Source organism: Suncus etruscus, chromosome 8 (genome assembly GCF_024139225.1).
Source record: "Suncus etruscus isolate mSunEtr1 chromosome 8, mSunEtr1.pri.cur, whole genome shotgun sequence".
Lineage (NCBI taxonomy): Eukaryota > Metazoa > Chordata > Mammalia > Eulipotyphla > Soricidae > Suncus > Suncus etruscus.
The window spans coordinates 24,619,335-24,640,677 of record NC_064855.1 but is presented as its reverse complement, the minus strand read 5'-3'; the positions used below and the strand labels follow the sequence as shown (position 1 = coordinate 24,640,677).

Below are 21,343 nucleotides of genomic sequence, written 5' to 3'. Positions count from 1 at the left end.
GCAGGCGCAGAAGCTTCCACAGGGCACACCCCAGACCCCTAAATATATGCATGGCTATTCAGCTGTCTCAGCACTCACGTATATGGCTGTGAATGCGTGTGCACACAGACATGGGTCCCAGCCCAGCACATAGACTGGACAGCACCCCTCCATCCCAGCAGGGTGCTTAGGGAAAGACTCAGCTGAAGAGCAGCACAGGCCAGCTCTTAGGGTACGCTGGGACCTTGTGGTGCTGGGAACTGAACCCTGAACCTCACACAAGCTCTACACCTCTCTGTCGACTCCAGCACCAAAAACACCTGACCAGAAAGATGGTGACAGAGTGGGGGAAGGGAGCCCCCCAAATCTAGTGGCCAGAGAGTCACTTTGCTCAACAGTCTGCAGATCCCAGAAGAGACAACCAAGCTCTTGGCAATGGGAGACCTACTTCTGTCCATCCCTCCACAGAAATAAAAGCAGGTTTAGGTCAGGCTGGGGTGAGCCGACCTTGGGGCAGGGCACTTGCCTTACATGTGTGAGGCCTTAAGTTTGACCCTTAGCACTCCCACCTATACACCTATGAAATCCCACAGCCCCAACAATGGGGGGGGGGGGGTCCAGGTCCAGCAAGCGCTCTACCCTGAGCACCCCCACAGAGTTACCACTGTCAGGAGAAACTGTGTGGCCCCGAGTCAATAGACAGTGATAAACAGGAAAAAAAGGAAAGGGAGAAGAAAAGGTTTGGAAAAGGAGAGAAGAAAAGCTGCGAGGGAGTGCAAAGGGCTAGAGGAGAGAGGGACACCTAACCTTGAAGCTAGGCCCCCATGTCATGATCACAGAAAAAAGACCTTGAAGAAGCAGAACTGCCTGGTCATCCCCAGCCCCTCCCAGCCCCTCACTGTGGGAATGGCCATGCTCAGAGGTTTCATGTTTAGGAGGCTGAAGGAGGAGGCATGCAGGCAGATGACTCTATGATGCCTGAGAAGGGATGGGGCCATGTCACCAGCCCAGTGTCCCTCCCTCCCCTGCTGGTAGCTGTGCTGCAGTGACCTTGACCAACAAATTCCCAGGAATCCCATGTCCCACTCTCACACCAGCTGCCCTCCAGGCTGGTAGGTGGGGCTCTTGGAACATCAGGATCCTCACCCCAGTCCACAAAGGCAGGGAGGGAGGTGCTGGCCTGTCGCAGAGGCAGCGGCACAGAGGAGGCTGGCAGGAGGCACTAGGAGTGGCTAGCCTTAACGCCGGGCCAGAAACTCCAGCGAAGACTTTGGCCTGCGATGATGGGGGGTGTCAAGTCTCAAACTCCACCTAGCAGGGATCTGAGGCTCCTTACAACCAGGGGACGTGCCCATCTGCCCCTGTTCCCAGGAACACTGGCCAGCCTATGCCCCTGTGTCTGTTCATCCCACTGGGAGAGGTGGCACAGGAGGAAGGTGACAGGGCTACAGGAAAGGAGCCTGCAGAGTGTGGAGTCTGGGGCAGGCACTGCAGCTGGTCTGGACTGAGAAAGGTGATTGCCAAGGGCACCCAAGAACAGAGTAGGGCAGGCAATGCTGGCACAGTGAGAACCATCTTACAGGGTGTCAAAAGGGAGAGAGTCGCGGGCCAAAGAAATACCACGGAGGTAAAGTGTTTGCCTTGCGTGCAGAAGAATGGTGGTTCAAATCCCTGCATCCCATATGGTCCCCTGAGTCTGCCAGGAGCGATTTCTGAGCGTAGAGCCAGAAGTAACCCCTGAGCGCTGCTGGGTGTAACCCAAAAACAAAAACAAAAACAAAAAAAAAAAGGGGGGGGGGAGAGTCTCATAAGAAAAAATGTAAAAGAAACACTCAAAGGAAACTAAATGTGGATGACAATATGCAGGAGCAGCAGTAAAAACCTTGGAAGCCTCAGGCTGAGTCTGACCCACACACACACACACACACACACACAGCAGCGTTCAGACCAAAGAGCACTGCATACCTCCAACACCCAGTCTGGTGGCTGAGTCACTGGAAGAGCTCAGTACTCCCTGAATCCCTGAACACAGCTTGGAGACCCTCTGCCTTGTAAAAAGAAAAAATATTGTTCAGGTCAAAGTTAAAAATAGGGGAAATGGAGAGATGGCAGAGATTAAGGCTCTTGCCTTGCATGCAACTGAAAATTGGTACGATACCCAAGTCCCCTGGGACTTCTGGGAGTGATCCCTAAGCACATGATACCTGAGAAGGGACTCCTCACGAATGGTTCCCCAAAATCTCAGAAGTGGAGGGGGCAAGCCCTGAGGATCCCCAATAAGGAGGAAAGGCTGATGACAGGGAAAGGAAGTGAACATGGCCCACTTAGTGCAGAGGAAGCTCAGGCTGCTGGGGTGGCAGGAGCTGGTTGTGGGGTAGATACAGTAGAGACATGCCTTCCCCAGGACACTCCACCTGTCACAGCCCCAGGGGACCCTCTGATGTCTCCCACAACACACAGATACAAAAACCAGACCAGCTCTTCTGACAACAGCTACCAACAAAAAGAACCCTCTTCTCCATCTGCCCTAAAAACAGGGGTACACATAGGCAGGTCCATCGAGGACCAGTGGGGGAATGTCCAAGGGTCAGGAAGAAGCTTGGGCCTTGCAGCAGAAGCTGAGTTAGACCCCGGCCTGCCTGGGCTGAATATTGCCAAGAGGGGCTCCCAGACACCCAAACACATCTGGAGCATCCCTACCCCCCCCAAAAGTAAAGTAACCCCAACTCTGATTTTGCAAACAAAGAACTACTGAGCACATATTCTTGGTCAGATCTGACCCTCACTTCTTAAACTGTGTGGGTCCAGACTTTATCCAGGGCCAGGATCTCAATGTGGAGATGGGGATATGAAGATAAATTTGTGATTTTTTTTTTAAAGCAGTTTATTGATTGATTGGTTTGGTTTTGGGACCACACTGGCTATGCTCAGGGGTTACTCCTGGCTCTGTGCTCAGAAATTGCTCCTGACAAGCTCGGGGGGACCATATGGGATGCCAGGAATCGAACCAGGTCTGTCTTGGGTCCACTGTATGCAAGGCAAGTGCCTTACCACTATGCTATCTCTCCGGCCCCCTAAAATTTGTGATTTGGCATCAGTAAAAATTTTATTGGCCAGCCTATTTCATTTTTATTCTATTGGTTTCTTTAGGCCACAGCCAATAGTACTCACAGATCACTCCTAGCTCTACACTCAGGGATCACTCCTGGCAGGGCTCAGGGGGGCATATGGTAGTGACGGGGATCAAAACAGCAGCATGCAAGGCAAGTACCTACCTTCTTTTTTTTGGGGGGTGGGGGGTTGGGTCACACCCGGCAGCACTCAGGGGCTACTCCTGGCTCTGCACTCAGAAATCGCTCCTGGCTTGGGGGACCATTTGGACACCATCCATCCTGGATCAACTGCATGCAAGGCAAATGCCCTACGATCAGCTGCGTGCAAGGCAAATGCCTTACTGCTGTGCTATCTCTCTAGCCCCAAGTGCCTACCTTCTTTTTTTGTTGTTGTTGTTGTTGTTTTTTTGTTGCTTTTCTTTTTTTTTAATTTTTTTATTTTTAATTATGAGAACAAAGATGCAGAGAAAGAGGACAAGGTAAAGTTACAGTGGAAGGAGAATCACCCATAACATAATTCTCAGAAGAAGTCCCCTTGCTGATATCTTAACTTTGAACTTTCAGCGAAAGAACATTAAGATAAATAAAACAGAATCCCTGTACAATTACTTTCTCCCTCAAGTCCCCAGATTGTAACACGTTATAATATTTCTTAACAGCACACAAGGCAATCTAAAGCCATAAAACTTACGTAACTCCTTAAACATTAGAGTGCCTACCTTCTTTTATAAACTTGCAGACCTAAAAATTTTTCACAATGGTGTTTCAAAGTAGAAAAGGCTTAAGTAACCCCCAGATTTTAATGATATAGCCATAATTATTAATTTTGTTTGTTTGTTTGTTTGTTTTTAGGCCACATGAAAGTGCTCAATAGTTACTCCTGCTCTGCACTCAGAAATCACTCCTGGCAGGCTAGAGGGACCATATGGGGATGTAGGTTTGCCATGTGCAATGCAAATGCCCTATCCATTGTACTAACCCTAGATCTAGCCTTTAGGATCTAGCAGTGAAGCAAGCAGGATGCTGGTCTCTCAACTGCATCTCAAAAATCAATCAATATTAGAATTAATAAATCCTCAAAGATTCATGACCAGCAGAGATCTGTGTAAACATCTTCACTGAAGGGAACTTGCCCTTCCCTAGCCCCCAAATATCTGATAGCAGCACCCAAGCCCACCCCATCAGGGGATACAGCCAATCCCGGATCACATGCTGTCCGAGGACCATATGCTGTCGGATCATATGCTGTCCGAGGGGCAACTAGATCAGCAGCAAGGTTTGTGCCCTTGCAGGCTCTGTGTCAACAAGCCAACATGGTTCTGGTCTCTCCACCTCCCCCTGCCCCTGCCCCACCAAGCGCCCCTGTCATCTGATCATCCTTGGTCCTGATTCCCTCCTGCCTGTCCCTTCTCCACACCTGAGCTACCTTAAAGGCACAGAGACAAGCCCTGAGTCCCACTGAGAAAGGAGTTGTTGAGGATCCCCCCTCCCCAGTCTTGAGCTAGCCCAAGATGAGGGAGTTGGAAGCAAAGTCACTCCTGCCAGTGGACAGGGGTTGCTGGAGCAGTCACGTTGTCCCTGTTCCTTGTGTTTGCACCCCAAAGGGTACACCCATTCCCAAACAGCACCCTGTTGGCAGGATGTGGCATCGAAGCTATGTGGAGGGGTGCCGGACAGGCAGATGAAAGAGATTACTGGTGAAAGATGGGAGAGGGAGGGGATCTTGGCTGACCCAGGGGACCCTGAGGATTCAGAGTCAGATGGCTAGGGTGGTATGTGGGGTTCAGGGTAGCACTATGGGGTGTTGAGAACCAAACCCACCCTCACCTTTGTCACCCACATTGTGGCCTGTTGCAAAGACTCAGGTCTCTAAACCTGATGGGAACAGTGGGTGACCTGTACTACAAAGCTCAAGAAGCAGGGCTGGGTCCTCCTATGGCCTAGCAGCTTCCACCTTGGCCTGTGACCTTGGCCAAGTGGTCAGTCCTCCAGGTTGGACCTGCTATCTCTTCAGGACAAGTTTCTGGGAAGGCTGAGGAGGGGCTGAACACAAAAGGAGAAGATGAGGAGTGAGAGGAAGTATCTCTTCTTTTCAGCACACTGGGCCTGCTTTTGATAAGCGATAAGCGTGGACACTAACTGCTGTCATACTTGGCTAAGTCCTTTTTTATTCGCAGGCCCGGAGTGACCTGGGCGGGGAAGGACACCCACTCCAGGCATGAGAATGTCCTACCACATCTGGGAAGGCACATTCCAAGGAAGGCAAGTTAGGCCCAAGGTGATAGCCAGCCCACGGGCCTCATTGGCCTCTTAGTTGTTGACACCATCCTGGGCCGGCCCCCAGCAAAGCTTAGGCAGGAAGATGAGACTGCCCCTTCTGGGGCCCTTCCCTGTGCCAGCATCTTGCTCTGAATTTTTAGCTTGTCTTCCTCTCTAGGGCAAAGACTAGGCCTGCTGAGCACTACTGTGTCACCTCTAAGGCAAAGCTGGGGGTCCCTGGGGCACAAAGATCTGCAGCTCTGTCCCAATGTTCCACCCATTCTCTCTCTCTCTCTCTCTCTCTCTCTCTCTCTCTCTCTCTCTCTCTCTCTCTCTCTCTCTCTCTCTCTCTCTCTCTCTCTCTCTCTCTCTCTCTCTCTCTCTCTCTCTCCCTCCCTCCCTCCCTCCCTCCCTCCCTCCCCCTTTCCCCCCAACCCATTCACACACAGAGTAATCAAGGATCACCTACCCAGAAGCCTCCAAACCTCTTGTGCATGGAGAGAAGCACTGAGCATATTTGCAATAAGGGAGCTCATGACACTGCCCCCCCCCCAAGCCATGTCCTCCCTATTTCCTCCAGGCCACCCAGACCTTAAGTCAAGGCTCCAGGTCTTGAGCAGGAAGGACAAGGCGAGAAGCCATAGCTCTGGCTGAGCAGCAAGAGTCAGAAGTCAGGAGTCAGCAGGGAGAGGAAACATAGAGGCCGCCCCAGCCCACCCTAGCCCTGCATGAAGTCTGGCTTGAGCACTTGCTGTTCAGGAAGCAGCTCTGAGCACCATCTGCAGACCTGGCCTGTGGCTCAGGAACTTTGATTGGGAGATGGGGGGTGTCCTGTTCAGGAGGCAGGAGTCTACAGAAGTGGGCACCCCATGGGCTGGTTGGAAGCATTCTGTCTGAGGAGCCTGGTGCCGACTCCTGGGCGCCACAGCTCTGGGTGCAAAGCTGTGAGCCACTCAGCTCTGTAACAAACTCTCTGTGGCAGGCCTCCAGAATGCGGCTCTGGGGGAGAGGGTGTCAGCTACCTCAGGGTGTAGACAGCATAGGATGGTGGGACTAAAGAGGGAGCACAGGACTAGGACTAGAGAGCAGCTTTGCATGTGGGGGGGCCAGAGTTTGATTCCTGACACCACATGATCCCTTGAGCACTGCCAAGTGTGACTCAAAATCCAAAATAAATAAAAATAAACACAAGATGGGGCCTGAGAGATAGCATAGAGATAGGCCATTTGCATTCATTGATAGGCTGTTTTCATTCATTGATAGGCCCTTTGTACTGCAAGCAGCTGACCCAGGATCAACCTTGGTTCGAATCCTGTCATCCCACATTGTCCCCATTGCCTGCCAGGAGCGATTTCTGAGAGCAGAGCCAGGAGTAACCCCTGAGTGCTGCCAGGTGTGACCCAAAAAAATAAATAAAATAAAATAAAATCTAAAAAAAATAAACACAAGATAATTCCAGGTTACATGAAGTCTAGAAAGGGGGCCCAGTTCCAAGGCTAGTGTGGGGTTGGGGATTGGAGGAGCCGCTCCAGAATTTGTAATAATTCCAGAAAGGAACACTTTTTTCAGTTCTACCCAGAAAACAAGACTCTGGGAGTTCCAAAGGGCTGGGATCTTAGAAGGGCCAAGGAACCTCATTTTTGAGTGCGAGTGAGTCACGGCTTTGGGTAGAATGAGGGAGAAGAAGGGACATTGCGGGCCTCCACAGCCCGAATCCCCTCCTGGGAAAAGGGGGGCACGGTGGTCTGTGGTAGTGACCCACTCCTGGGCTTTATGTTTTCCTGTCTAGCCCCCACCTTACACTACACCCAGCTGCCTGATGGGTTGACAGCCCAAATGTTCCCCTGGTTGCTCCAGGGCTCTGAGCCCGACACAGTGGTCCCACAAAGTGAGGAATGGACACTGGAGTCTGGGGCTTGAGGAGACAGAGAGGAGTGGAACTGAGAATAGTGACAGGCACCTAGGCAGAGGCTGAAGGGCTCCCAGGCCAGCTCCGAGCATGGGAAAAAGTCCTACAAGGACACTTCTGGCCCCGAGTGGCTGGCACCCTCTCAGAATCCACTCTAGAATTGTGGGACAGTTTGGACACCGCTCACAGGCAGTACCACACCCCTCTCCTCCGAGCGGACATCTCTGAGCACTTAACCAACATCCACTCTGGGCTGGCAGTGCACAGGGTACAACCCAGGCCCCGGGTTTATTCCCAGGGCTCCCCAGGGTAAGTTCACCAAACTTGGTTCCACCCCATGTTCTCTCTTGGGAAAGCACCCAGGCTTTCCCAGGAGACATGGGGTGGTGCTAGTCTGTGGGTGGCCACAAGGTTACACAGACACCACTGGGCAACCCACGATTGTCTATCCCAGCATTTCAGAAGTGATCGCCCTTGAGCAGGGCCCACAGAATCTGGGGGAGCAGCATCCACAGAAAAAAGCTTCAGAGTCCAGGCCCGGACGCCTCATCAAGACTAGGAATGGAGGGGCTGCCTGCCCTGCGCCCAGGTACCTCTAATAACAAGAGGGTGCAGCGAAGATGCCCCAAATTCACAGCTGAACCCGAAGGTTCTGCCACCCCTCCTCCTAGCACCCTAACTCCATCCCTTTCCTTCCCACTACCACTGCACAGTAAAGGCACTGGCCTACGCCCCAATCCCCTGTTCCCCCCAAGCATGCCAGACTCTGCCAGGTGACCTCGCTTGCAAGTCCTGCACCCACACTTCTCAGGCAGAGCCTGTCAGCTCCAGCAGTGCCCCCAACTCCCTGGACAGGACAGAGCCACCCCAGCTTGGAGGATGCTGAAGGATCCTGGGGAGCCGCGAGGGGTGCAAGAAAAGGCTCTAAACTTTGCAGAGAAGCGGATGGTCCGGGGAGCTTCTTCCAGGGTGGCAGGCAGGACGCTCAGCTAGCTTCCCGCGGAAAAGAAACGGGGTCAAGCCAAGGGCTCCCCGCTTCTGCCCTCCTGCGGGGGAGGCCCGGCGCGGAGCCCACGTGCCCAGTCCCACCAGGGCTCCCGCCGGCCCCGGGCAGGCAGGCGCGGGCTGTCCCGGGCACCGGGCAGCGGGGTCCCCCGGCGCGCCCCGCGGCCTCCCTCCCGGGCCCGGCTGTGCGTACTCACCCGCGCGGGTGGAGCGCGGCGGGCGCGCGGCTCCGATCCGCTAGGCGCGGGCGCGGTGGCTCCGCTCGGCCGGGTCCCGGGCAGGGAGCGGGGCCGGCTGCGGGCGGGCGGGCGGGCGCGGCGCCGGCCTGGAGGCGGGGGCCGGGCCGGGCCGGGCCGTGCACGGGGCGGATCCGGGGCCGGACACGCTTGCGCACAGGGCCGGGGCGCGAGCGCGGGGAGGAAGGGCTGGGTGCGGCCGTGCGGGTGGAGCCGGGCCCCGGGGCGGAATGGCGAGGGTCGCGGGGCCGAGCAGGGAGCCCGGGCTGGCGCTATCTGGACTGGGCGCAATGCAGCGGGGCGCAGCCTTCGTCCCCTGGCCCGGGAATAGTGATCCCTAACAAAGGCTCTTTCCCTTCTCCCGTGAGCGCAGCCTGCCTTTCCTCCAGTGGGAAACTGAGGCAGGCCCCAGGGTGGGCCTGGCACCAGAGGCACAGGCCCTTAAGCTTTTCCCTGGGCCCCCCAAAGGGTACCCTGGACTCTTGACCTTCGTTGGGAGAGGCTGCTTCGCTTCCTCACCAGGGCCCCCAGCATCCTGCGCCCTGAGGGAGCCCCAATGGCCCCTGCCCTTTTTTCTGGGTCCACATGCCCCTCAGTCAGCTCACCAACAGTTATCTGCGCTCAAGGGGGCCACCGTGGGGATACTGAGCGCTGAGGACAAACTGGCGCTTCCTCCAGGGGCCTTACCTCTGGCCATGGACTCCAGTCCAAGGAGGCGGATGGCCATGTTGTGGCTAATGCGAGGAGCAAAAAAGGCTTCATATCCACCTCGGCGGAGACAGGAGGTTTCTCTGTGGAAGCTTTGCTGCACATTATCACCTCGGTGGAGTCGTGGGTGACCCCAAGTTCCCCCCACCCCACCCCAATGATCTGTCCCATTCCTCTTTGGCCCCAGCCCTGACACTGCAAAGCATCTGGTGATCAGGTGAATGGGGCCTGATTTTGGTTCCTTTGTTTTTGTTTGTTTGGAGGCCACACCCAGCGATGCTCTGGGCTTCCTCCTGGTTCTACATTCTGGAATTTCTACTGGGGACCTACTGTTAGGGATGCCAGAGGTTGAACCCGGATTGACTACCTATAAAGCGAATGCCTCACCTGCAGTACTATCTCTGGCCCCCAGGTTGCTTGCTGCTGAAGTCTTGGCTCTATGCCTTTTGTACCATTCCAGTATACCCACTTTGACCTGGGGGCTCAGCTGCAGAAAAGACCAAGTAACTGAAGCACTGCCTGGGGGTGGGGGAAAGGTGGGGGTGGAGACAGTCTTCTCCCAGTTCCAGAACACCAGCAGGAAACCTGGGACTTAGGTTGTGCCTCTGGGCCTCTGGCAGCGTCTGGGTCTACAACGTGCACATCTGCAGCTGTTGTTCTGAACTATGCAAAACATTATGACTTTCACTGCTGGCACCTGTTTCCCCTTTGCTTCCGTCACTTAAGACAAACTTGAGTTTTCGTAGTAGAAAAAAACGAAAAGAAAAGGACTGTTTATTCAAAGGGCATTTGGTGGCATTCAACCAGGCAGTGGGTAAGAATTTGCTCTGTGCAAATTCTACGAGCCTGCAGGGGAAGTGAGCACGTTTATTCTATTAGTCTGCAGGTTGGGTCCTTCCTCTGACCACTAAACATCAGTCAGGCTCCCACCCCACCTCCCTCGCCCACCCACCCCCCCAGCTTGGCCCAAACAGGTTACTGGGCACCCAGAAGCAAACTTCTCCCCAGGACCACAAGTGCAGGATCATCCCCTCCAGCTCTGATAGCTTCATCTCCAGGGCAGGGGAATGAGATTCTGGTTTTTCTCAGATGTTCAGTTAAACTCTCAATGACTCGACTCAGTCATTATTTTCTTCAGAAATGAGTCATATTTTTGCCCTCTGGTGCTGGGATTGTAACCCACGACCCTATGGAGACGAGGCATGAACCCCTTACTCCCTGGCCCCCACTGAACCCGCTTCGTTTTCTGAGCAGGAAGCTGCAAGTTGCCCACCAGGAGACACTATGATGGAGTCCGGAGATATAGTACAACAGGGTAGACACACTTTGCAAGCAACTGACCTGGGTTTGATCCCTGGCGCCTTATATAATTCTCTGAGCACTTTCAGGAGTAACCCCAAAATGAAGGCTAGCCCCTGTGCATTGCTGGGTATGGCCCTCAAAACTAAAATATTTGGGGGATTATACTGGAATCTTGAAGTTAAGGGAGGGACTCACCACTCAAAAAATGGCAACATAGAAAACCAACAAGGGCTGTGAGCCTTGCTCTCTGCAGAAGAGGGAAATTAAGTCCTAGATCTTCTTCACTTTGAAATTGTACCCCTCCTCTTCTTTTCCACCCTTGACCTGGCTTTGGCTCGCTTCTTTGGGGGTTTGGGGTGCAGAGCAGCAGACAGCGGATTGGCAGGTGATGCAGAGCAGGAAGCGCTGCCCACAGCACTTCCTGGCTGGCAATGGGTGGGGCAGGAGGCAAGGAAACATTTAACAAATGCGCCTCGTGGGCTTCTGGCTTCTGTCCCTAGCATGTGTCACGTTAGCATCCTGCCCAGCAGGAACAGGGCACATCAAGATGCCGTTTGAGAAAGAAATAAAGCCAATCCCGCATCGCAGACGCTTTTAAAAATAGCACTTTCCAGGATGGTATTTCAGCTTCTATTTTTATCAGATTTCTATGGCTGGACCAGGGAGCGGAGCTGTTCCCAGGGTTCTCGATGGCAGGGGACATCCCTGCTCTGTGTCAGAAAGCTGCCCTAAGGCCTGGGCTGAAAAGCCCTCTAGGAACCTCGAGACCGGATGCTGGCCTGAGAAGGCCTGTGGGCTGCCCTGGCCTGCATTTCGGGCCACGATCAATTAACCACAGAGCGGAGCATTGGGTTCGGAGAGTCCACCACTGGCCTTTCTGCCTCGAAGTCTTGCTGTTGCCATGCCGCCCTGGCTGGCTCTCGGGTTTCGTGGTTCTCCCAATCAGGAAGTTGTTTTTTGTGTCTGGCCCAAATATCTCCAGTTACATCCTTTTTCTCAGTCCTTCACAGAGTTGGAAAACAGCAGCTATGTTTCCTGAGTGCTGACTATGCCCACAAAAATCCCTTGGGGTCGGAGCTGCCATGGCTGCTGGTTTCAGAGCTAAGCTGTCACTGGCCTGCCATCCTATTGGTCAGGCTAGGGTGGAACCCTCGGCCCCCACTGCCTCTTCAGTGAAAAGGAACAGCACTAGGAAATGTCCCCCTATGGTCCAAAAGATAGTTCTACTATTTGGGTTCTTGGGAATTGGCAGGCAGGCAGAAAGGCAACGGGCACCCCCCAGGGTAGTGAATTCTTAGAAAGTAATTAAACCACAGCTCTAAGACTGCCAGGACTTTGTAGAGACAGGAATGTATAAACTGATAAAACCTTTAACTGGCATCAGCACAGAACAAGAGAAGGTTGGACTTCCTTGGAAAAAAGCTCCAGCAGGAACAAAGGCCAAGAAAGAAATATCAAGGGACCTGAGAGTACAGTGGGCAGGGTGTTTGCCTCGCACATGACTGACCTGAGACTGACCCAGAACCGACAGACCCACGTTCCATCCAGGCATCCCATATGGTCCCCAGAGCCTGCCAGGAGGGGTCACTGAGAGCAGAGCCAGGAGTAATCCCTGAGCACCAACCCGGTGTGCCCCATCCCCCAAAAGGAATATCAAGACCATCGAACACCCCAGCAAAGCACTCTTATCTAGATGGAAAAGTGTTGCGAGTCAGCCCCTGAAAAGGTTGACTGATGGAGGGATGGAGGATGAGGTCTTTCCCCTCCGGCTCGGAGCACGAGTCTGCCACCCTGTCCAGCCAACGGTTCTGAGGTGAAACGGCGGGTAAACAGCTCGCAGTCAGGCTTGTGGAAATATTAGCTTTATTCAGTTGACAAGACTGCAGTCCAAAGTCTCAGCCTCAGTTCCAGCCAAAAAGCCCTTCGCCTTCCATAGACCCTTGTTTTTATCCCCCAGAATCAGATACCACCCTAGGGTGGGGGCAGAATGCCAGGTCACACCCTAGGGTAGGGCACAATCACCGATCAGGGTAGGGTCAATAACATAATAATCCCATAAAATGTTTACATACACAACAGAAAAGGCCCACAGGAGGAGTTTGGGAGAAACCCTATAAAAGCCAGCTTGGGTGGCCAGAGATAGCACAGCAGTAGGGCATTTGCCTTGCATATGGCAGACCTGGGAGGGAACCGGTTCAATTTCGGGCATCCCATATGGTCCCCTAGCCTGCCAGAGGCAATATCTGAGTGCAGAGCCAGGAGTAACCCCTGAGCACTGCTGGGTGTGACCCAAAAACAAAATAATAAAGTTAAAAAAAAAAAAAAGCTAGCTTGGAACAAAGTGCACTCATATGCTGCCTGAGTTTATGTCATCCACATCTGCCCTCTGGGGATGTGACTCAGACCTTTACACTGGTAGGTGTACTGGGGTTTTTCTCAACCTTTGGAGAAGTCATGCTCTCTCCTCAGTAATCCCCCACCCCAGAATTCTCCATAAAACCCCGAGTTTAGTATTTTTTTGTTGTTGTTGTTGTTAATTCAGTGCTTCACTGCTCCTCCCCTCCTAAAATTCTTTTCTGAATGGGGAAAGCCAGGACCTGAGAGGCCTCGGTGAGCTCTAGGGCTGCCTTTCCTTTCCTGCAAAGAGCAAGGCTCAAAGCAAGGCTGACTCTTAATCAGCCCTGGATTTCCTCAATCATTCCAAAGGTGGCAGAGGTAGAGAGAAGAAAGCGGCAAATTCCCTTCTCGAGGCTGCTGCCTTTCTGTTCCCTATTTCACATAAGTCACCAGGGGAACTCCCACTGGCATCATTTGCCTGGTATGTGGTGAACAAGAGTTCAATCTCTGGGACCACCCTGGCACCACCCCAAGCCCCAGTCTCCCAGGCACCCAAGTCCCCAGCCTGCCAGGAGTGAGTGAGCCCTCCCTGAGTGTAGAACCAGGAGTAAGGACTGAGAACTCTGGCGTAGCCCCAACAAAAATCAAACCAAAATGTTTCCTGGGTTTACCTTTCATTCTCCAGTTTTTCTGAAGAAAACACATGCTCGTGTTCTAACACGTGTCTCTTCTTGCTAGAAACAGCTTCGGGTCCCTGAGGCAGTGACACTTCGGCACCACGTTTTACTCTGGAAGTCCCCAGGGCTTCCTGAGTTTTCTGGGTACTCAGCGAGCTTGTGTGGCACAATTCCATGTGAGGAATTACTAATATATTTTTTTTTGGTTTTGGGCCACACCCGGTGACACTCAGGGATTTACTCCTGGTTATGCGCTCAGAAATCGCTCCTGGCTTAGGGGACCATATGGGACACTGGGGGATCGAACTGTGGTAAGTCCTAGGTCAGCACCTGCAAGGCAAATGCCCTACTACGGCTTGTGCCACTGCTCCGGCCCCAGAATTATTAAATATTAAAAAACAAATGTTTGGGGCTGGGGCGGTTCCCCAAGTCAGATTAAGGTGCTTGCCTTGCATGCAAGCAACCCAGGTTCAATCCCTGGGATCCCGTATGGTATCTCAAACCTCACCAGGAGTGAGTGATACATGATCACAGAGCCTTGAGCAATTACTGGTGGGATAAAAAAAATAAACAGAGCCCAGAGTGATAGCACAGCAGTAAGGAGTTTGCCTTGCACATGGCAGACCTTGGATGGAGCCGGGTTCAATCCCGGAATCCCATATGGTTCCCCGAGCCTGCCAGGAGTGATTTCTGAAAGCAGGGCCAGTAGTAACCCCTGAGCACCACCAGGTGTGGCCTATAAAAATAAACCAAAAAAAACAAACAAAGCCAAATAAACCAAAACAAACAAACAAATGAATAAACCAAAAAATAAACAAATAAAGCAAAGTAGATTTAATTCATATTTATTTACTAACAGTAAATAAGTTTCTCTCTCTCCCTCTCTCTCTCTCCCTCTCTCCCTCTCTCTCTCTCTCTTTCTCTCTCTTTCTCTCTCTCTCTCTCATGCTTCAAGGCAGAATTTTGAGCAAAGGGAGAGGAGCTTGGGCAGGAGGCACAGATATCTCTAAGCACTTCCTTCCTTTTGTAAGCCAGTCAGCTGGCCAGAGTAAACTCTGTGTCGGCTCCCCCAACATAGAACACTGGAGAGTCTCCAGGCAGAGGGCCTTGCCTGTAGTTGTTGGCCTGTTCCACTGAGCTAAGAACCGTGAGGTTCGGTCAGGGGAGATCTGGGTTTCCCAGGAAACCTATGCTGGGCAGCACAGTGCCCATGACAGGAGGTGCTTTATCTGACCCGTGACTCCCTCAAGGAGGAGGTGTTGTCTGTCCTTGGGCCCCATAATCCCTTTTAAGAGTACCTCATTCTGACTTAGAAGCAGGCATGTGGACAGCAGCTTGGATTCTGCTGTGAAGCAAAGCTGGAAGATGGTGCCAGGGGCACAGAACTGACTCTCTTCCTCTCTGAAGGCAGACTCGGGGGAACACATACCCCCTTCTCTGCCTCCCCAAGCCTTCCAAAGCAGCAGTTGAACCTACAACCTCACCTTCCTGCCTCCACCCCAGTTGAGTTTGTAGGAAAGAGCAAGGGAACCTCAGTGGGAACAGAGGGACAGACAAACAAGCCTGTGTGTATTCATGCAGGGCAGATCTGGAAAGGCAGAAGCTGAGGGAAACCCCTTGGGTAGCCTGCTTGTCTTTCTGCACATTCAAAGCCAGCAAAGCCCTGCAGAGACAGAAAAAAGCCTTGGCCTATATTTCGAATGTGACCTCTTAGGAGGGGCCCCTCACAAGGGTGGGCAGGTTCTGAGGGGCAATGGCAAGCTTGCTGTTCAGGGATCTCATCTTCACGACTCCCTGCTCCCCTTCTGTTTGTCTTTAATTGAGGGGAATACCCTGCAGAGTTTGGATATCACTCCTGGCATTGCCCAGTGGATCATATAGGATTCAGGGGATAGAACCCAGGCTCGCAAATGCTCTCCCTACTGTACTATGGCAATGTACTATGGCTCCAGCCCCATCTTTAGATTTTTTTTTCCTGACCCTGGACAAATAATGTAGGGTCCCTTCTCACTTAACCTAGCCCAGCTGGGCAGCTGTCACCTCTTCCTTCATTCTTGTCCCCACCACCACCACCACCACCATGCTCATCCCTTACAAAGCCTTTTCTCATGTTGGGGTCTTGTTGGAAGCCTGAGGCATCTCTGAGCAAGCACTGTAGGAACCTTCAAGACTTAGCTCCAGAGAATCCCTTCCCAGATGCCTCCCACTCTGTTCGCTTGGGGTCATTGGAGCTGGCAATTCTTAGTTCAGGAGTCTATCATCAGGGCTGGAGAGGGAGCTCAATGGGTGGAGCATTGGTGGGCAGGAAGCTCCAGAGTCATCCTCAGCAACTCGTCCCCTAAACTCAGCAGAGAGAGACCTAGAGCATCCCATGAACTCTTCAGGAAGAGACCCCTAGAGCAGAGCAGAGCCCTGAGCAATGCTCCTCCACTCCCCCAAGAAAAAACAAGAGCACATCAGACAATGTTTCTGAGAGACAGGGTTTTCAAACCAGGCCTGATCTCCCTTCACCCCTGACAATGCAGCAGGTATGAGGGCTGGGGAGGGGGTGGGGAACAATGCTGCTGTCTAGAATCATAGGATAAAGGTCAGCTCTAGAGAGTGACTTCCAGCCTCTGTCCAGCTCCAGCACCAAGCCAGAACCTTGCCTGGTGTACACAGCTTCTGGGGAAGGGCTTCACCCCTAGAATTCAGGCCAGGGGATGCCACCCTGAGCTGCTGTGCTCAGCAGACACCCTCTTCCTTAGGGAGGAACCAGCAATGCAACTTCTTTGGTGGCCTGTGAGAGGTCCGTGTGCTGTGTCTGTGAGCTGGGGTTCCCTGCATGGACCTGCCTGCCAGACTCCCCTGCAGGCTCCTGGACCCTCAGACTCAGACTGGCAAAAGCCTCTCCAGGCCCTCACCTTCCCCCTTGCAGGGCCTATCCCTCCTCCACACCTAGCTGCTCACTCAAACTTTGGATCTTGCTCCCAAATAACCTTATCACAGTGCTCACTGACAATCTGTTTTGTATTTGATATACTGGCTGTTCCTGGAGGTGTTTTGTCTTTCTGCCAGACAAATCATTCAAGGGAAAACAAATAAGAGGACAAGGCCATCGGTAGAGTCACTGGATTCCTGCCAAATCCCTGCCACTAGCAGGCAACAAGAAGCTAGCCGGCACTTTGATTATCTGCATAAAAAAAAAAGCTCTGGGTTTTTGAGGATTAATTTTGTAGCCTGCCACTTTATAAATCTATTGTTTCTAGAGGCTTTTATTTTTGTAGTCTTTAGGATTTTTCTAAATATAGTATCATGTCATCTGCAAATAGTGAGAGCTAGACTTCCTCCTTTCCGATCCGGATGCCCTAGGTATGTTTCTCTTGCTGAATTGCTTGTGCACTGGTGAAGAGATGGGTGTTAGAACACCATATGACTGAGAGTCAAGCATTAACAACTGTGTATCTCATGATAATTCAATTAAAAATAATAAATAAAAGGAGCCCTCCAGTGGGGCTGCCTCCAATGGCAAGGAGTGACCTTAAGGCTTAGGAGCGAAAAAGGAAGTGGCCTCAAAAATAACTCCCTAAAAATAACTTTTAGGGAAGGGATGTTTTGGGGTCATGGCCAGAGTGCTCAAGTCTGTGTGGTGCCAGGGATGAATTCAGAGACTCCCACTGTCGGGCCCCGATTGTCGTGACTGTCTTGGGACTGGGACACTCGGACCCAGAGAAGCACCGGAAACAGGACAGTACAGAGCAGAAGATGGAAGGTTGGGAATCAGAGCGATAGTATAGCAGTAGGGCATTTGCCTTGCATGTGGCTGACCCAGGTTCGACTCCCAGCACTGCCATGATTAATTCCTGAGCAGAGAGCAGGAGTCATTCATGAGCATCGCGGGATACATTCAACCTTCCACAAGAAAAGTAAAAAAAAAAAAAGTGGAGGGTCTTGGGCACTGGATCCCAGCAATCTCAGGGCTGCTGTGTTGGGCAATTTGGAGGCAGTCCTGCAGGTGCCTGCCGGGGCCACCGCCCCAAAACCTTCCTCCTTCTCCAGACTGAGCTGCTCTTCCCAGCCCATGTCACCCTGATAGTCCTCAATAAACTAAGTCAATATTTATTCACACATACATACAGTCTGAGTCAGTACAAAATAAGTCATCTATTTTTAAAAAGATACTGGGTGCTAACTCCCTGCCTGGCCCCATAATCCCTGGGGACACCCCCACCCTTGTTCAGTTGCTGCCATGGGCCTTCTGCAGGAGCTGGAGCAGAGGGTCGTCGGCCCTGAGGGCGAAGGTGAGGCTGCGATGCTGGTAGTAGGCAGGGTCTTGCTCCAGGTTCTCAATAACCTGCGCCAGCAGGTGTGCGCGCTCCACGGCTGTGCCAGGCGCCTCAAAGCCCAGGGCTGTGAAGTGTATGTGCAGATGGTAGTAGGAGGGCAGGTAGTGCAGGTACACGCGCAGCCGATCGGCCGGCACCTGGTAGCGCTGCTGGATGGCGTCCTGGAAGAGGGCAGCGTGTTACCAGCATACAGCTCCTCCCTGGGGCCCCAGGGATCTGGGCACCTCCCACCCCCTGCTGCACCATGGACTGGGTTCTGAGGAATGGGCAAGATGGCAGGAGGGAATGGAATATCTTGAGAAACTTAGGAACCAGAGAAAGGGGTGGGGCTGAGCTAAGTTTGGATGAAAAGGAAAATGGGGTCTGGGGGCACTGCTGCCAGAGACCCCAGAGCAGCTTGATAAACTGTGACATGCTCCTTGGATTCCCAGTGGAAAGGGGAACACGGTTCCCTTAGAATCTGAGGCTGGGCCTGCTAGAATACACTAGCCTCCATTGGGCACTCCCCAAGGATTCCCAGTGCTCAGTAGCAGATGAGACCAAAGCCAGGCACCCAGAATCATCCAGAACAAGTCCAGAAGAGGGGTGACATGAGCAGGCAGGAAGTGTCGAGCAGCCCTGGCACAGCCAGCAGCAACTTCATGCATCTCAGGACCCCCATGACGTATGGGTCAGGAAGGGGCTGGGTCAGTCACTGCCTCAGGTCCAAATGACGCAACCCTAGGCTTCTCCCCTTTCCCCTACACCTGCCCTAGTTCCATCTGATACTGCAGAATGGTCTGCCTGGGTGGGTACTGAATTGTGAGGAAAAAAGGGAAGAGAAGTTCACCAGAAGAGTAGCCACAGGGCTTGCAGGGTACAGGCAGGAGGCAGGGCAGGACTGGGAGAGGACCATCAGGGCCATACAAGTTCTCTTGCTGTGGTGCCCACTCACACTGGTGTCCAAAGAGATGACCCAGGGCTTCTGGGAAGGGCGAAGTGGGAGGCTGGGACCCTGGGGGGTTGGGGCATGGGAGAGCTGGCCAAGCACCCACCTGGCCCTCCTGGAGGATGTTTCTGAGCAATGGCAGGTGCTCTGCAGTGAGGTCCCGTAGTGACCGGACTCCACGGCGATGGCAGATGGCAATCAGGTAAAGGTCATCAAGCTGCAGAGACACAGGACAAAATGGAGAGGGCTACAGGCACCATCATGGGGCGGACTAGGAATCCCTGAGAAAGCCAGGCAGCCCTGCTGCCCACTGTACATCCCTGGCGCAGAACCTCCCTAGTCTAAGGATCAGGATTCTGTGACTGCTAAAGATGGTGCTATAGGAACTTCTGCAACTAGGCTCCAACAAGATGCCATGGCTGGCCCTTCCCACTGTAAGGCTATTGTCTGGACTGAGGGATGCAGAGATGCAGCTGGCTCTGAGCTACACGTCTGAGTACTCAGGCTTCAAATGCTCTGGCTAAAGGTGCCCAGATTTTCTCATAAAAAGAAAACATAAACTAGCAGGAGTGACACAGTGGGCACAGGACTGCAGTGTTCTTTTTCATGCATTATTTATTTTGGAGGGGGGGTTTTGGGAAACACCCGTTTGATGCTCAGGGGTTACTCCTGGCTAAGCGCTCAGAAATTGTCCCTGGCTAGGGGAGACCATATGGGACGCCGGGAGATCAAACCACGGTCCTTCCTTGGCTAGTGCTTGCAAGACAGACACCTTACCTCTAGCGCCACCTCACCAGCCCTGCATTATTTTTTTTGTTTGAGGGCCACACTTGGTGGTGCTCAGGGGTTCCTCTTGGCTCTGCACTCAGGAATCACTCCTGGCAGGCTCCAGAGACCATATTCCCATGGGAAACCAGGCAATCAAACCTAGGTTGGCTACATGCAAGGCAAGTGCCTGCCCCACTGTGTTATGGCTTGGCCCCATTCTTTTTTTTTTTTTTTTGGTTTTTGGGCCACACCCGACGGTGCTCAAGGGTTACTCCTGGCTGTCTTCTCAGAAATAGCTCCTGGCAGGCATGGGGGACCATATGGGACACCGGGATACGAACCAACTACCTTTGGTCCTGGATCGGCTGCTTGCAAGGCAAACGCCGCTGTGCTACCTCTCCGGGCCCCATTCTTGTACTTTTAAATTTTTTCCTTTTTTGTTTTGTTTTGTTTTGGGGTCACACCCAGTGATGTTCAGGGGTTACTCCTGGCTATATGTTCAGAAATTGCCCCTGGCTTGGGGGACCATATGGGATGCTGGGGGATAGAACCTCGGTCTGTCCTAGGCAAGCAAGACAGACACCTTATACCCTGCACCACCGCTCTGGCCCCTTAAAATTTTTTCTTACAATTTTTGTTGTTGTTGTTGTTGTTGTTGTTGTTGTTGTTGTTGTTGTTTTGGAGCCCCATCTGGTGGTACTCAGAGCTTACCCCTGGCTTTGTGCTCAGGGACCACTCCTGGCAGGTTCCAGGGCACTATCTGAAACACCAAGGATTGAACCCGTTGGCTGCATGCAGGCAGTGGCCCGCTGCTGTACCATTTCTCTGTACATCTCTTAAAATTCCTTTTAAAATGGTTTTGGGGCCAGAGTGATAGCACAGCAGTAGGGCATATGCTTTGCACGTGGCTGACCCGGAAGTACCCGGCTTTAATCTCAGGCATCCCGGGAGTAACTTCTGAGTGAAGAGCCAGGAGTAACCCCTGAGTGCTGCTGGGTGTGACCCAAAAAACATAACCAAAAATCAAACCAAAAAATGGTGTTCTTTATGTCAAGCTTAGATTTTGTTTTGTTTGTTTGGAGCTATAACTGGCAGTGCTCAGGACTTACTCCTGGCTCAGAAATCTTACCTTCTGACTCAGGAATCATCCTTGGCAGGGTTCCTCGTATGCGGTGTGCTGGGGACTTTGCCTTGCCACACCAAGACAAACATTCTATCTACTGCGCTATTTCTCTGATACTTCTCCGACAAAACATTGACTGAAGTGCTGCTGATCCTGTTAAGATTCAAAAGTCCCTGGGCCCGGAGAGATAGCACAACGAGGTCTGCCTTGCAAGCAGCCGATTCAGGACCAAAGGTGGTTGGTTCGAATCCCGGTGTCCCATATGGTCCCCTGTACCTGCCAGGAGCTATTTCTGAGCAGATAGCCAGGAGTAACCCCGGAGCACCGCCAGGGTGTGGCCCAAAAACAAAAACAAACAAACAAAAAAAGATTCAATAGTCCCTTTGCCAGGACCTACCCAGGCATGCCAAATGTAAGGACCTGCAACTTAGCCAAATGTGGGGAGAGACATAGAGAAAGAGATACAAACAGAGACAGAAATAGAAAAAACTTTGCCTTTATACATCTCCTGAAGTGTGTGTGTGTGTGTGTGTGTGTGAGAGAGAGAGAGAGAGAGAGAGAGAGAGAGAGAGAGAGAGAGAGAGAGAGAGAGAGAGAGAGAGAGAGAGAGAGGCTAAGCAAATTGCATCTTGTTGATGCTGCCTATCAAGCCCAGTTGGGGGTGGAGGGTGAGG

The 21,343-nt window shown here is 52.5% G+C and overlaps 2 protein-coding genes across 3 annotated transcripts in view; both read right to left on the bottom strand.

Annotated features, from left to right (window-relative positions):
• ST3GAL4 (ST3 beta-galactoside alpha-2,3-sialyltransferase 4) overlaps window positions 1-8,547 on the bottom strand; it is a 29,760-nt gene extending 21,213 nt beyond the window's left edge. Inside the window, exon 1 of one of the 2 annotated variants that reach the window (XM_049778909.1) lies at window positions 8,463-8,547. The gene's annotated coding sequence lies outside the window, so the exon portion shown is untranslated. The remainder of the gene's footprint in view (window positions 1-8,462) is intronic. The other variant, XM_049778908.1, reaches the window with a different exon arrangement.
• Window positions 8,548-17,607: 9,060 nt separating this feature from the next.
• The window catches only part of DCPS (decapping enzyme, scavenger), a 43,239-nt gene continuing 39,503 nt past the window's right edge, over window positions 17,608-21,343 (bottom strand). Inside the window, 2 exon segments of the mRNA XM_049778428.1 lie at window positions 17,608-18,011; window positions 18,885-18,995. Coding sequence (XP_049634385.1) covers window positions 17,742-18,011; window positions 18,885-18,995 — 381 coding nt within the window. The 3' untranslated portion in view covers window positions 17,608-17,741.